The following is a 15,457-nucleotide window of genomic DNA, read 5'->3' on the forward strand; positions in this document are numbered from 1 at the left end:
TCCTGGGGTAGCAGAGGCCCTGCTGCTGTCCAGAGGCTGCTTGTTGGGGCTGGGCTACTTGCTGACCCTTTGGTCATTTGTGAGCAGGAGCGGCCCTAGACGAGCTGCCAGCAACTGGCGCCCTAGGCGAAACGCGCGATCGGTGCCCCCGCCTCCAAACCCCTCAACGGCAGTTTATCTTGGCGCCCTAGGTGACCGTCTAGTTCGCCTGTATTGATGGGCCGCCACTGTTTGTGAGAATAACTGTCCCTCATATCACACTCCCTTCCTTTCTGTTTGATGCAAAACAATTACATTCCACACGCATTCCATTGTCCTGGTACAACAAAACCCTGAGCTTGCCTTATGATAAGAGGAAACTGCACACTCTTACTGTTCAGGAGTTCTTGAACAAATGGACTCACAGACAGATGGACTGACACTCAGACATGCACAAATTCTCTCAAATACATAGTAGATTTAAGAAACCATAAAAACTTTATTTAAAATGCACAATATATTAATATAAAATGTTCACAAAACATTTAAAATAATTTTCAGTAATAAATTCAATATCATATTTCAGCAACACACTACAATATTACAGTTATACTTTATAGTAAAAGTTAGACAGCTCAAATAGGGAAATTCTCACTGACTTCAAGTGCTATCTGGCACTTTTCCTAATATGAAAAGCAGTGCTAACAAATTACTGTGCAAATTAAACCCTGATCCTGCAGACACATATGTATGTGCTTTACTACCATGAGACTACTCATGCTAGTAAAATCAATCATATATGTGTTTGCAGGATTCAGACCTAAAATCACATATTTAAAGTTAAGCGTGTGTATAAATCTGTGTAGGATCTGGTCCTAAATTCAGTTTGTTCTAATAGGAATCACATCCATATATTATATGTAAAAATAGCACACATCATTTTAGATTAATACTGCAACTCACTGCTGTAGATAAAAATATCCTTCAGTTTCTTACAGTTTCATGAGTTGCATAGCCAGTGGTCTAGTCCTATTGTATTGGTTGGAATATAAGCCTGATAGAAGCTTACGATTTTTCAATGACTTCCGAAAATTAAACAAGGTATCCAAATTTGATTCCTACCCCATGGATGAACTCATTGTCTGACTGGGGAAGGCCTGATTCCTGTCCACCCTTGACTTGACCAAGGGCCACTGGCAGATCCCTCTGGCCCCAGAAGTCAAAGAAAAGATGGCTTTTTCAACTCCAGACGGTCTCCTCAAGGAACAGTCCTGCCTTTTGGCCTGCATAGGGCCCCTGCAACATTCCAAAGGCTCATGGACAAGTTATTACGTCTGCATGCCGAGTATGCAGTTGTGTATTTGGACGATGTTGTTGCCCACAGTCCAGACTGGGGGACACACCTCGAGAAAGTGGAAGCTGTGTTGGAGAGCTGGGCTCACAGTGAGCCCCATTAAATTCGTGATCGGGCGGACTGAAGCTAAATACCTCGGGTATATTGTGGGAGGAGTGTAGTGAGACCCCCAACTCCACAAAGTGGAAGCAATACAAAATTGGCCCCAACCAATCAGGAAGAAGCAGATCAGAGCATTCCTGGGACTGGTTGGTTATTACCGCAGGTTCATTCCCCACTCTGCTTCCAGGGCATACCCCTTGACAGACCAGATCCTGCGTCCCCGACATCATAAAATGGACCACTGTGCCAGAAGAAGCTTTTACGGACCTGAAAACGGCACTCTGCAGTGACCCAGTTCTCATAGCCCCCAATTTTAAGAAGGAGTTTATCCTGCAGACTGATGCCTCAGAAGTAAGGTTAGGTAGGGGCCGTGTTGTCGCAAATGGTTGGGAAAAAGGAACACCCAGTTCTATATCGCAGCAGGAAGCTCCTGCCAACGGAACAAAACTATGCTGTGGTAGAGAGGGAATGCCTTGCAGTAAAATGGGCCATGGAGAGCCTACATTACTGCTCCTTGGGTAAAAGTTTACCCTGGTCATCAACCACACATCCCTGCAATGGATGCACCAAAACAAGGACAAGAATGAAGAAATATGGTATGTGAACTTTGTGGTTTCATACTTCCTGGCTTAGAATAATATAAAGCAAATAACGCTAGCATTTTTTTGAACACAAGGCAGCCATATCAGACTTCTGTCCACTAACACTAATAGAGCTCCCCCAGGAGAACTAGATGTGTGTGAGAGGGGATCTTTTAAAAAGTAAGATTTAAGTGGATTTATGTATGTTTTTCATCTTGAGTACTTTTTGTTAAAACAAAAGGCTATTTCCAATGAGAAACATTATGTCCCGGGAAACAGACAGTGTTTTCCATCAAAAGTAAAAGCATGATTTTGCCTTGGAAGAAATTTCATATTCTGCTCTGACAAAAGTAGTGTTCTCTAGTGAACAAGAGAAAATTGCACCCTGTATCACATTTACAAATATTGGAGGCAATACTAGATGAACTTTCACAAATAAATGTTGCAAAGTGAAAATTGGAGGCTTCATTTGGACTGAGGCTTCATTTGGACTTGGTTTCCATTTAACTTAATTTAATCTATGCCTCATTAGCTTGATTCAATAGCTTTTACTGAAAAAAAAGTCAGCATTATCTTCAAAGCGCTACTGATTTGCCCTCTAGCGACCTAGCTTAGAATTGTAACTTGTCCTTTCTTAAGAACTAGGAAGAACAAGAAATATTGATCGTTAAAGGAATATATTAGGATATTGCATTTGTTTGTTGTTTTTCTGGGGCACTGATTTATTGTATTAAAACTATTTCCTATATGACTATTTTGTACTTAATTAAATATTCTTTATGTTTAAAACTATAAATATTTTACCATAGTGCAGCAGTTCTCAAACTGAAGGTCAGAATCCCAAAGTGGATCACACTGTTTTAATGTGATCCTTAGGGCTGGCTTAGATTTGCTTATACTCAGAGCAGAAACCCAAAGCCCAAGGGCTTCAGCCTTGGACAGCAGGGCTCAGGTTAGGGGCCGCTTGCCTGGGGCTGAAGACCTTGGGCTTGGGGCCCCCAACCCAAAGCAGCAAGGATCAGGCTTAATTTCCCCCCTCCTAAGGTTATATAGTAATTTTTCTTTTCAGAAGTGGGTTCAGTGAAGTTTGAGAACTCCTGCCATAGTGGAATGCATGTTCCGAGAATGTTAAGATACTAGGAAAGTACTAGATCTGGGAGAACATCTCATATCTAAATTCAATCATTTAGCCATGTCTGAATGTATAGTACAGTAAAACTCCAATAGTCCGGCACCCAATTGTCCGGCTCTCCCGATAGTCCGGCATCAAAATGACAAGCGCTCCTGACAGAACCGGGAAGGAACCCGGAACCACTCAGGTCAGCCACTCTCATGTGGGTTACAGCAGGGAGGAGAAGTGTTTGGCTCCGGGGAAGGGGGAGGGGGAGAGAAAAAGAGAGGAGGATTGGGTTACTCACAGCGTCCTGGCCAGCTGATTGAAAACCAGGGCCGCTCAGCGCATGTGCCCCAGCACTTGGAGGGAGACATACGGCTGTACCGGCGACTCCGGGACCCAAGCATAAGGTTGGGGGGGGGGGGCAGAAGGGGATTGGGTTGAGAGTATGCAGTACCTCCTGATACTCCAGCATATCCAATAATCCGGCACCACGTAGGTCCCAAAGGTGCCGGATTATTGGAAGTCTACTGTAGATAAAAACATAATCCAAAAATACTGGATGTAAAAGCTAAAATTTAAAATTACACATACTATTTTCTCTGCAATTAAAATTACTCTTTTTAATTTAAAATGGTCTGTGACATGAAATTAATGGGGAGCAGGTTTAAAACTAATAAAAGAAAGTTCTTCTTCACACAGCGTGTAGTCAACCTGTGGAACTCCTTGCCAGAGGAGGCTGTGAAGGCTAGGACTATAATAGAGTTTAAAGAGAAGCTAGATATTTTCATGGAGGTTAGGTCCATAAAAGGCTATTAGCAAGGGGATAAAATGGTGTCCTTGGCCTCTGTCTGTCAGAGGCTGGAGAGGGATGGCAGGAGACAAATCACTGGATCATTGTCTTTGGTCCACCCTCTCTGGGGCACCTGGTGCTGGCCACTGTCGGTAGACAGGATACTGGGCTAGATGGACCTTTGGTCTGACCCAGTACGGCCATTCTTATGTTCTTATGACATACAAGTAAAATATAAACATAAACATTAAATACTTATGTAAAAAATAGCTCATAATAGTACTAAGCGAATGTGCAATGAAAAACTACTTTGAGTCACCATTCCAACTTCATATCTGCTTTACTCCACACATATTTTCCTCCTCTATTCAGAAACATCTTCTCGTCAAATCCACTGAATTTTATTGCATGTTGTACACCTATATCCAGGATAGATTTGGAAGGCTCTTTCCGTCCATGTCTACAGTTCAGAAAACGCATCTAAAAAATTGTAGATTAAGAAAATTAGGAAGTGGTTAAAAGTGGAGTATTTCTACAAAATTAAACATCTGAAGCTCCTATCCTACAAAAGTCTATGCACATGGTTAGCCTATGTAAAACAGTAATTCCACTGATGCCAATGAAATTGTTCAAAAGTATAAAGTTAAGCTAACAATAAATCTTTGCATGACTGGAATTTTACAATATCAATAATTGTTTTTCTCCCAAAAGATGTTAATTAGTTGCAAAATATTCTGCTAAAATAGATATAGATAAAGAATGCATATTTCTGTATAAATTGTTTCTGAACATTAAAAAACTTCCTAACTGTCAGGGAGGTTAAACACTGGAATAAGTAACCTAGGAAGGTTGTGGACTCTCCATCTCTAGAGATATTTGTGAGCAAGTTAGATTGACATCTGTCAGGGATGGTCTAGACCCGTGTTTCTAAAGGTGCTCTGCGAGGCCACTTTGGGTATGTCTAGACTACATGCCTCTGTCGCCCATGACAACCTACTTTACTTAAGAGCCTCTGATGATTTGTGGAATGTGCTATACAGGGGTAAACAGTAAACTGAAATAATTTAATTTAGCCTATCAAACCATGAATAATAATACAGGTTGACCCTCCCTGGTCCAACACCTTCAAGGCCTGAGTGGTCCCGAAGGAGGGAGTATGCTGGACCAGAGGAGGTTAGGCCTTGGGTTTTTCCGAGGCTCCCCTCCTGGCCACCAGCCTGGCCAGTGCCCTGATGCCCAGCCAATTGGCAGAGTTCCACTCCCAGCTACCACCCCACTCTGGCCGATGGGGCTCCTTTCCTGCCCATGGTAGTGTCTCTGCATTCCTGGCTTCAGGGGCTCCCTAGCTATGGCTGGCGGTGGCTCCATGCCCCCAGGCGGCAGTGCTCCCTGCCCAGCCCTGCTCTGGCTGCTAGCACCTGGTTGGACTCCCTGCCCACAGGCAACTGGTCACTGAGGCTGCCTGCCAGCTGAGCTCACAGCCAGTGGCAATTTCTGTGGCTGGGGCTCTCTGGTTCAGCAGCATCCGTGGTCGTAAAGGACTACAGATGTTGCCAAACCAGAGAGCCCTGGACCACAGAGGCTCACCCTGTAAGGCCTATGTTAACTGACAAATATTTACCCATTAAGTAGCAAACAAAAACTTACATATTCATCCAGAATGAGGTATGAATCTCTCATCTGTAAAAGCATAGGAAAAAACCCTATAAATTACTAGATCAAAAAAAATGATATAAAGTTTAAAGTGAAAGTTAGAGGAGAAGTAAGGTTTAGGTGAAGTATCCATTCACTTAGGCTTTGTCTCCACTGTGAGTTTTTGCAGCAGAAAATATGCTAATGAGGGACTCTGCTGCAAAAACTTGCACTGTAAACAAAGCCTTAGTGCCTCATCCAAAACCCTTTGGAATCAGCTGGAGTCATTCCATTCACTTTGATGAACTTTGGAACAGATTGTAATAGTGCTCAGATACACAGGTGCTTCAAAATATATCCAATCACTTATGTGAATGTTCACATCCGCAAAAATGACTATATGAACTACAAAATGTGTAGGATGTGGCCTATTTTAATGCATCCACATTGAAAACTGGGCTCAGAGGCTGTGTCTAGACTACATGGCTCCATCAATGGAGCCATGTAGATTAGGGTTGTAGGCAAAGGCAAATGAAGCCGCGATTTAAATGATCGCGGCTTCATTTAAATTTACATGGCTGCCGCACTGAGCCGACAAACAGCTAATCAGCTGTTTGTCCACTCAGCGCGCTAGTCTGGACGCTCCCCTGTGGACATCAAAGCCCTTTGTCGGCAGCCCCGTTATTCCTCGTGGGATGAGGTTTACCGGGGCTGCCGACAAAGGGCTTTGATGTGGGCAGGGGAGCGTCCAGACTAGCGCGCTGAGCGGACAAACAGCTGATCAGCTGTTTGTTGGCTCAGCGCGGCAGCCATGTAAATTTAAATGAAGCCGCGATCATTTAATCGCGGCTTCATTTGCCTTTGCCAAAAAACAAATCTACATGGCTCTGTCAATGGAGCCATGTAGTCTAGACATACCCAGAATGTTTAAAAATACTATTAACTATCGTCTGTTAAAATGTGACTGTCCATAAATGTTGTGATCTGGCAATAAATTCCTCTGGATTCTGTCATTTTGTTTTTTAAATTCACTATGTGGGTTAAAAAACCTAAACTTTTACTATAATTCTATTTTAATGCCCCCATCTACTTTATCACCACCAACATTTCCTGGTCCACCTACTATAGAAATCAATTGGAAAATTCCCACTGATTTGAATGGGGACAGAATTGGGCTAATTAACTTTAAATATCCAAGTGTCATGTGGCTTTTCACTGCACATGGAATAGATTTTTTTTTAATTATTCAAATATAAAAACCCAGACACTAAAGGAATTATGATGTTAACTTCTAAGCAAGTACATGTAGGCAAAGTATTAGCTATTTTCTAGTTTCTAATCATAAAGAATTATCGAGGAATAGCTTTTTTTACCTTCTGATTGGATTCTGGTACTAAACATGAGATCTCTCTATGGCGATCTAGAAATAGTTCAAAATCTTCATCGCTGATAATAAATCTATTTGCTTCTCTCAATGCATCTTCACCTGTATTCTCTCCTTCAATTAGCAGGCACTGGAATACCTGAAATACAGAAAGTATATGATGAAGGCTGTCTGTCTGACATAATTACTATGGAAAAAACCAGAACATAAACCCCACCAGGCCTAAGAGGACTCAGTTCCTTCTTTTCACAATGGTTTTAACTGATTGTCGACTTCACTGAAGAATTAGTCACACTAGCATACCATTTTTATTTGATCTGAGGAAGTGGGTCTGGCCCACGAAAGCTCATCATCTAATAAACCATCTTGTTAGTCTTTAAAGTGCTACATTGTCCTGCATTTTGCTTCAACTAGCATACCAAGGAGAGTAAAACCAGTGTAAATGAGAGATGGCAACAGGGTGAAATTCTGGCCCCACTCAAATCATTGAAGTTATGCTATTGACTTCAATGGATACAAGATTTCTCTCATACTTTTTTTTCGTATAGATCAAATTGGTTGATACCCCACTCTGGTACACCAGTTTTATGCTGGTCCAATTACATGTATTTCAATGGAATTAAAATGCTACAAAACTATTGTAATGGAATGGAGGATCAGGCTATTGAGAGAGACTCTTCCATGAGTAATTATGCATTTAAAAGCATGCTCGCCTTGCAAGATTTTAAATTGAGGACATCTATTTAACACTTTTAAACACAGTTTTCTAATGAAAAATATACTTAATAAATATTGTGTATTCGATTTTCCTTTTTCAAGTAATCTGACATTTTCAATTTTTTCCCTATAAAAATGACTGTTCCCTATATGTCTCCAAATCACCAGACTTCTGTATGGTGAAAAAATATTTCCTTGTAAATAACTCAAAGGGGCAAATTCACAACTGTATCTGATTGACACATAAAAGTAGTGAGAGAAGTGGTCTGCCTAGAAATTGGTTATGGATCCCTGATACTAAGTGCCATCAATACATTAGAGCCATACTTCTCTCACACCCAATTGGAAAATCAGGCATAGCAGAGCTAGGGATGTTAAAAACCCTACTGAATATTTGGTTGCAGGCAGTGGGACCTGCTCTAAGCCCCACCACAGCCATGTGTGAGCAGCGGGGGCTGCTCCACGCCCACTGCCACCCATCGCAGCCTTGCTGGGTGAGCCACCATTGTGTGTGGGGGGGTAAGGCTCCAGCTAACTGATTAGCCAGTAAGGCATATGCTTACTGGTTAACCGGTTACCTGGTTAACCTTTAAAATCCCTAAGCAGAGCTCTGTTCCACCATGCTCCTTTCCTGTAGGATTGAAAACTTTCATAGAATCATAGAATAATAGGACTGGAAGGGACCTCGAGAGGTCATCGAGTCCAGCCCCCCGCCCTCAAGGCAGGACCAAGCTCCGTCTACACCATCCCTGACAGATGTCTATCTAACCTGTTCTTAAATATCTCCAGAGAGGGAGATTCCACCACCTCCCTTGGTTCCACCACCTCACTTTCCACCACCTCACTTTCTACCAGCACAAAGCCAAACACCTTTACCCCATCCCTTCTCCGAGGCCCCACCCCTGTCCTGGCCCCTGCCAGAGGCCCTGCCTATCATTCACTCCATCCCCCATCCCTCAGTCACTTGCTCTCCCAACCTCACTCATTTTCACTAGACTGGGGCAGGAGGTTGGGATGCAAGAGAGGTGAAGCCGCAGCTCAGGATGTGGGCTTGGAGTGGGGTTGGACATGAAGAGTTCAGGCTGTGGGAGGGGGCACTGAGTTGAAGCAGGGAGTTGGAATGTGGAGGTGAGTTCTGGCTGGGGGAGTGGGCTCTATGGTTTGGGATACAGGAGCAAGCTCTGAGCTGAGGCCAAGGAGTTCATAGTATGGGAAGGGCTCAGGGCTAAGGAAAGGAATTGGTTGCAGGGTTGTGATGCAGGCTCTGGCTTGGAGTGTGGGCTCTGGGTTGAGGGGGTTGCAGTGCAGGCCTCAGGGCTGAGGCAGGGCGTTGGGGTGCAGGATTCATGAGGGAGCTTGGGTGCAGGAGGGAGTTCCAGCCTGGGACGGGGCTGGGATGTGGGAGGAGATTCAGGATCCATGCTCCAGCTATGTGATACTTACCTCAGGTGGTTCCTACAAGCAGCCAGCATGTCCAGCTCCTAGCTAGAGGGACAGGGGGTTCTGTGCGCAGCCTGTGCCTACAGGTGCCACTTCCGTTGGCCATAGTTCCCAGCCGGTGGGAACTGCAGAGCTGATGCCAGCACTTAGGATGAGAACAGCGTGCAGAATCCCCATGACCGCCCCCATACCTAGGACATGCCAGCTGCTTTCAGGGGCCACACAGAGCCAGGACAGTCAGCAGTGTTGACCGGAACTACCAGGGTCCCTTTTCAACCAGGAGTTCTGCCTAGCAACTTCTTCCAGATGCCTAGCAACTTCTTCCTGCTTTCCCCCTTTCCCTGTGAAGAAAATATGTTGCCCTGTATTTCCTGCTTACCTTCCATCGGACAGGATTTAGTGCCTTAATCTGTTCATTCATATCTTCGTCAACATTAAATCTATTAATTACTGAATTTAATTTAAAAGCCACAGAATAATCATGGCACCACTTTCTCAGTTTCTTGAGATTCTCGATGTGGCTTTTGTTTCCTTGCCCACGGCCAATTAGAACGTTGACTTCCTCATCGAAACTATCACAGGAAACTGCAAGAATGTCTAGGTATTTCCCTGAAATAAAGAATACATTAGATAACATTAAGTGTCTTTAGTAAAGAGTAGTCATCAAGTGCCCAGCTCTGCCCACTTCCACCTCCAAGTACACCCTAAAAACCCATTCCGAAGAACACTATCAAAGAGATTTCCACATGGTCATGGGAGAACTGGATTGGATCTCAGAGGTGACATACAACTCTTATACACAGACATGAGGATGCCTATGCCAGTGGTTCTCAAAGTGTGGTCTGTGGACCACTAGTGGTCCACAACTATCTTGCAGGTGGTCTGCAGGCTTGGGGCTTGCCCTCCTGCCCAGCAGCAGGGAATCTGCGCTGGCGCTCCAGTCCTCCACCCGCCCATGAGTTTGGAGCGCTAGTGCTGGCTTCCTACTGCAGGGGAGGAAGGGGGAATGAGTTCTGCAGGTCAGATCTGGCTTATGGGAGAAGGAAGCGGCTCCACATGCTGCGGCTCTTCCTCCCCCCAGCTGGGAGAATGGTGGCACAGCAAACTGCTCGCCTGGAGGCTTTCCCGACTGCTCCCATTGACTGGAATCACCACCAGTAGAAGCAGTGGAGGGCAGTGCCTGGGAGCAGTGGGATGCATGGAGCCAAGTAAGTACCCCCCATCCCTATCCCTCTCAGACCCTGTACCCTCATCCCCTCCCCCCAGACCCCTCTATAACCCGTTCCTGCACCTAACCTCCCACCCAGAACTCGCACTTTAACCCACTCCTCCACCCATTTTGTCATCATGGATGGTTGGCTGGTGATCTGCAGAAAAGTCTGCGTTGAGCAGGGTGGGCTGCGGGCCAAAAAGTTTGAGAACCACTATCCTAAGCTAAAGTCAGTCTAAATACATTTGATTGACAAGTACATTTAAAATGTTTTAGTTTTCTTTTTATTTACTGTAAAGGTACTATTACCAAAATTATCCACAGACAACAGACTACTACGAAACTGAATTTTGAAGACTTCTGAAACCCATGCAATTTTTAAAGCATATTCATCATTCTTTCTTACCATAACGCTTGAACCATCGCTCTCTAATCATGCTGCCATTGCTCACAATGCTGACACTTGGCAGCTTTAATTCCTGCTTGCAAAACTGGACCAATTTGCCTACAAATTCTCCCTTCTCATGCAGAAATGGCTCTCCTCCTGAAAAGTTTATTTTCTCCATACCTAGTATGGGACAAAAAAAGAGAAATACTGTTTAGACTGAGATAAATTAAAGTTGACAACTTTTTCTCACAACATATGCGCTGAAGATCACAGATATACTAATCTATTCCGTACAGCAATCTCTTACTATCTTTTGTCCAGATATAAATAACTCCCATTGAGATCAACCCATTTCAAATATGTATGAAAAGGGGAAACCTTACAGGAAAAGTCCTGTAAACTGGACTTTTAAGAATCAGATTTGCTTCCTTGGTTTTGGATACCTGCACCTATTGCAGTTTTTGTATCATTTCACATTTAAGGTAGAATTAGATTTAGGCTACATTTTATCACTTCTCCAAAAATATCCCCTATACTGTACTTTCAATACTTTTTCAGCACATGACTGAATAAGGAGAATTAGAATCTAAATCTACTTTGCTGGGCTTCTTTTGCTTTGGATCACAGCTTTAAAAATGGGCTCCTAGGGAAAGGTGCAAGAGAGAACTGGAGAAATTCTTGATCAAAAAGGGGGGATGTTGTCAATTGTCCCCTCCTCGTCCCCCATGAAATTCAACATTTGGCTAAAAAGTGTAAAATAATCTTAATAATGAATAACAATGAACACTGGAACCAAGTCAGATTATTTCCTGCACCGACTGAACGATCCAGCCAGCCTGCGGGTGAGAGGCGGAATGTCCCGACCTATAGCGACCCCAGCAACGGAGGTCATAGGGGGCGGCAGTGGGACAGACTCACCCGCCTCCTTGAGCATGGCCAGCCCCTTCTTGGCCTCCTCGAGGGGCAGCACGAAGGAGGTCTTAGCCGTGTGGAAGCAGAAGCCGCAGCGGTAGTTACACTGGCGGGTGAAGTGATAGTTGACGCTGGTGGGGACCGTGGGTGCCTCGGCGTCGTACGGCTCCTTAGCGCCCCGCTCCACAGGTGGGGGGCTCCTCCCCGGCAGCAGCACCCCGCGGAGCCAGCAGGAGAAGGGCTCCAGGCGGAGCCAGAGGGCGCTCAGCTGAGCCTGGAGGAGCCGGAGCAGCATGTCCAGAGCTTGGGGCAGGCAGTGCATCGCGGCGCGGGCTGCAGCGCTCTGAGGTGCAGAGGAGAGGCGCGGGCTGCATTTAATAGCGAGCAGCATGTGACAGGCGCTGCTGCCTGGAGAAAGGATGGAGGCAGTTTCGGTTTCCATTACCGAGAAGTGAAAGTGGCCTCGGGGTGGTGGCAGCAGGCGAGAGGTGTGTGGAGCCTCTGACCCGCTGAGGCCCGTTACACGGGGCCGCCCCCACACGCCCTGCCTGTCGCCTGTTCCGAAACAGGCGCTTTGGAAAGATGCCCCACTCCTGGTTTCAGCCGCTCTGCGCCCTGCTTCCCCCCTACACAAACGGAGCGGTGTCCGCAGAGCTATCCTACACAACTGTTTGCATCGGAGGTGCCCACCCGGGAATCCCCTAAGCGACACATGACGCGACGGTCTGCAAACAGCGCTCCAGCCAGCAGGTCTGAGAGCAGGCGTGTGCTCTTTCCTGCTGTGGCATAACAAAGCATATGCATCTCTTTGCCCAGAAAGCTTATGCCTCAATACATTTGTTAGTCTATAAGGTGCCACAAGACTTCTCGTTGTTTACCCAAGCCGGGCTCCCTGCCCCCCAACAGGGTTCTTCTCCTGGACCCTTACCTTGCAGGTGCCAGGCCATGGGCTGGGGCTCTCTGGTCCAGTAAAGTTGACGGACTAGAGATGTTGCCAGAACAGGGAGTTTCAACCTGTACTTCTCTGCAATGTATTTTGCAAGCATAGTCTTCTCCTGCATATAACTTTCTAGTACAGCCTCGGGCAAAGTATAAAACCAGCTGAACTTTTGACAGGGTGAAACATCAGGAGCCTCATTCTCTCTCTATTGGCATCAGTGCAAATTGCTTATATTTGGCACACAGAGTAAGAATCTGACTCTTGCACACAAAGTGTCTCTGATCAAGTGTAGCTATGTTCAAGGTGGGGGGAAGACGGGCTGGTTGGAGCCCGGGATCAGCCTAGGACTCCTCCACTGATCCCAGGCTCCATGTGGTGCTGCTGTTTGGAGCCTGGCATCAGGCTGCACTCAGTGTTTCAAAGCAGCAGCGCCACACGGAGGCTGGTGTCAGCAGGGGTGTCCCCAGCTGAGCAAAGGCTCCATGCGGGGCTTTTGACTTTTAAGTGTGAAGGGCGCACTTCAAAGGAGGAGGCACCCTATAGACTAATCGAATAGTCGATGCAAAAATGCATTGACTATTCAATCAGTCAGTTAGTTGATATTTACTATCCTTAGCATGTGCTCTACGCAGCCTCCCCAGCCCCAGAGGAAGGTGCACCACACTGCACAGTTCGGCTAAGTGATGGCAAGGAGTTCCACAGGTTGACTATTTGCTTTGTGAAGAAGAACTTTCTTTTATTAGTTTGAAGCCTGCTACCCATTAATTTCATTTGGTGTCCTCTAGTCCTTATATTATGTGAACTAATGAAGAACTTTTCTTTATGCACCCTCTCCACTCATGATTTTATAGACCTCTATCATATCCCCCCTCAGTCTCCTCTTTTCTAAGCTGAAAAGTCCCAGTCTCTTTAGCCTCTCTTCATATGGGACCTGTTCCAAACCCCTCATCATTTTAGTTGCCCTTTTCTGAACCTTTTCCAAGGCCAAAACATCTTTTTTGAGGTGAGGAGACCACATCTGTACACAGTACTGAAGATATGGCATACTATAGTTTTATACTTCCCCTCCTCCTTCTTCCCCTGGCTTCCCCCTTCCAGCTCCCTCCTCCCAGGTTTCCCCTCCCCTGTTCCACCCTCTCCCTTCCCCTCTCCCACCTCCTTTTCCCAGTCTCCCCAGAGGTTAATCCGCCCCCAGTTTTGTTAAATAAAGATAGTTTCTATTTTTGAACACACGTGTCCTTTATTTTTTACATCAGGAAGGGGGGCTAGGGAGGGGTAAGTGGAAGGAGGTGTGGGAGGAATGGGGCACAAGCCCCCTATGGGGAGGATTGGGATAGCTTTGCGGGCTCCTTGGGGTGGAAGCTCTCCTGCAGGGCCTCCTGGATCCTGACAGCCCCCCAATTGACCCCCCGGATGGCAGCCTGTGGCAAGTGCAGCCGGGCTGACGGCCGAGTGCTGTGATGTGCTGAGTGTGGGCACTCAGGGCACTCCAAGACAGGACTGCTTTGCTGTCCCTCATTGAGGTAGACAAGCAAGCGGGGAACCCTGAAAACTGTCTGTCCAGGGTGGGAGTCAGGTCCCTTTAAGCACAGCCCTTGGCTAGCCTGAGGCAGCAGCTCCACACTCTAAGTCCTATCTTGATGCCCTGCCAGCACTGGTTCTGGCCAGCCTTAACTTCGGTTAAGGGTCCACTCAGTGTGGACATGCTAGTTTGAATTAGCAAAACGCTAATTCAAATTAGTTTTTAGGTCTAGATGCACTAGTTTGAATTAGCTTAGTTCGAATTAACTTAGTTCGGTAGTGTAGAGATACCCTGAGTGAGCTGCAGCTGGATGGAGCAACATAGGGCGGGGAGGAGGAGTAGCTACCCTCTTTGCTTACTGCTACTCAGCTCTCCTCCTATGCAGCAGGGAGTCCCCCAGGGTTTTCTCCTGCCTCCTGCAGCTCCAGAGTCCCTTATCTGCTTGATCCTTCAATATCTACAGGAGCCTAGTAAACAAACACCAGCCAGACTTGATAGTTCTTTTGATATGCTGATTTTTGATGAAGTCATTTTATTCAGGGGGGCAGAGAACCCAACAGGAAGGGAATAGCTCTGTTTTGTCCTAGTCATTCAAAAGCTGAAAGGCTTTAGATTAAGTTTGTTCAATGTTTGTACACTGATTTTGAAGAGCTAACATACATTAGATGGTTGCCCAGCATTTTTGTACTGTGTTGCTTCTAGCTGCCTACTGAATGCTTAAAAACAACAAAAGCAAACCATAGCCAGAGCACTGCATACAGGACTCATGCTTAGACCTCATGTTATGTCAGAGCTGCTGATCTCACAGTCTAGATTAGTCTTCTAGCCATGAGTGTAGGGGACTAGACTAGATGACCTCTAGACTAGGTACCTTCCTTCCAGTCCTAGGATTATTTTATTCTATGATTCTAATTGTGGAAGAGCTAATGAATACAGAGGAAATGTATTTGTTTTTAAGGCTGCTAGCTACATACAGGACACCAGTGTAGTAGATTCCCCCTGGCTCTCTAGCTCCCACATTAACCAAAAGTCACCTGGTGGTAGCTAGCATCCTCACACAGGTCCACAATCTCTAAATCATGGCCTGGACTAAATAGCCATCCAACAGGCAGATTACACAGCTTTACAACCACTCTATGTGCATGCTGACAATTGTGCTTAAGCCATACTCTTTACAGTGGGGAAAGAAGAGGTATGATATAGGACAGGGGAAAGAGACAGGGATGGGAAATGGGACAGGCAAGGGACAGTGTGTAGAAGAAGGGGAATGTGGATTCAATTTACGGTATTTGTGATTTTTGTGTTTGTGTAGGCTAAGTTTGTGTGTCCAAGCAATATTTAACTTTGCCTACACTGAACAACAGAAACCACCATGTCAAAGAAAGGAGA

At 45.6% G+C, this 15,457-nt stretch overlaps 1 protein-coding gene across 1 annotated transcript; it reads right to left on the reverse strand.

Moving 5' to 3' along the window:
• Window positions 1-450: 450 nt before the first annotated feature.
• On the reverse strand, window positions 451-12,246 carry RSAD2 (radical S-adenosyl methionine domain containing 2). The gene is made up of 6 exons (XM_006113224.4): window positions 11,613-12,246; window positions 10,713-10,874; window positions 9,476-9,705; window positions 6,929-7,078; window positions 5,571-5,603; window positions 451-4,403 (listed from the first exon to the last, which is right to left on the reverse strand). Exons 1-6 carry the CDS (start codon window positions 12,046-12,048, stop codon window positions 4,239-4,241), a joined length of 1,176 nt encoding a protein of 391 aa, XP_006113286.3. The 5' UTR covers window positions 12,049-12,246; the 3' UTR covers window positions 451-4,238.
• Window positions 12,247-15,457: the final 3,211 nt, after the last annotated feature.

This window comes from Pelodiscus sinensis, chromosome 3 (assembly GCF_049634645.1).
Source record: "Pelodiscus sinensis isolate JC-2024 chromosome 3, ASM4963464v1, whole genome shotgun sequence".
NCBI classification, from domain to species: Eukaryota; Metazoa; Chordata; order Testudines; family Trionychidae; genus Pelodiscus; species Pelodiscus sinensis.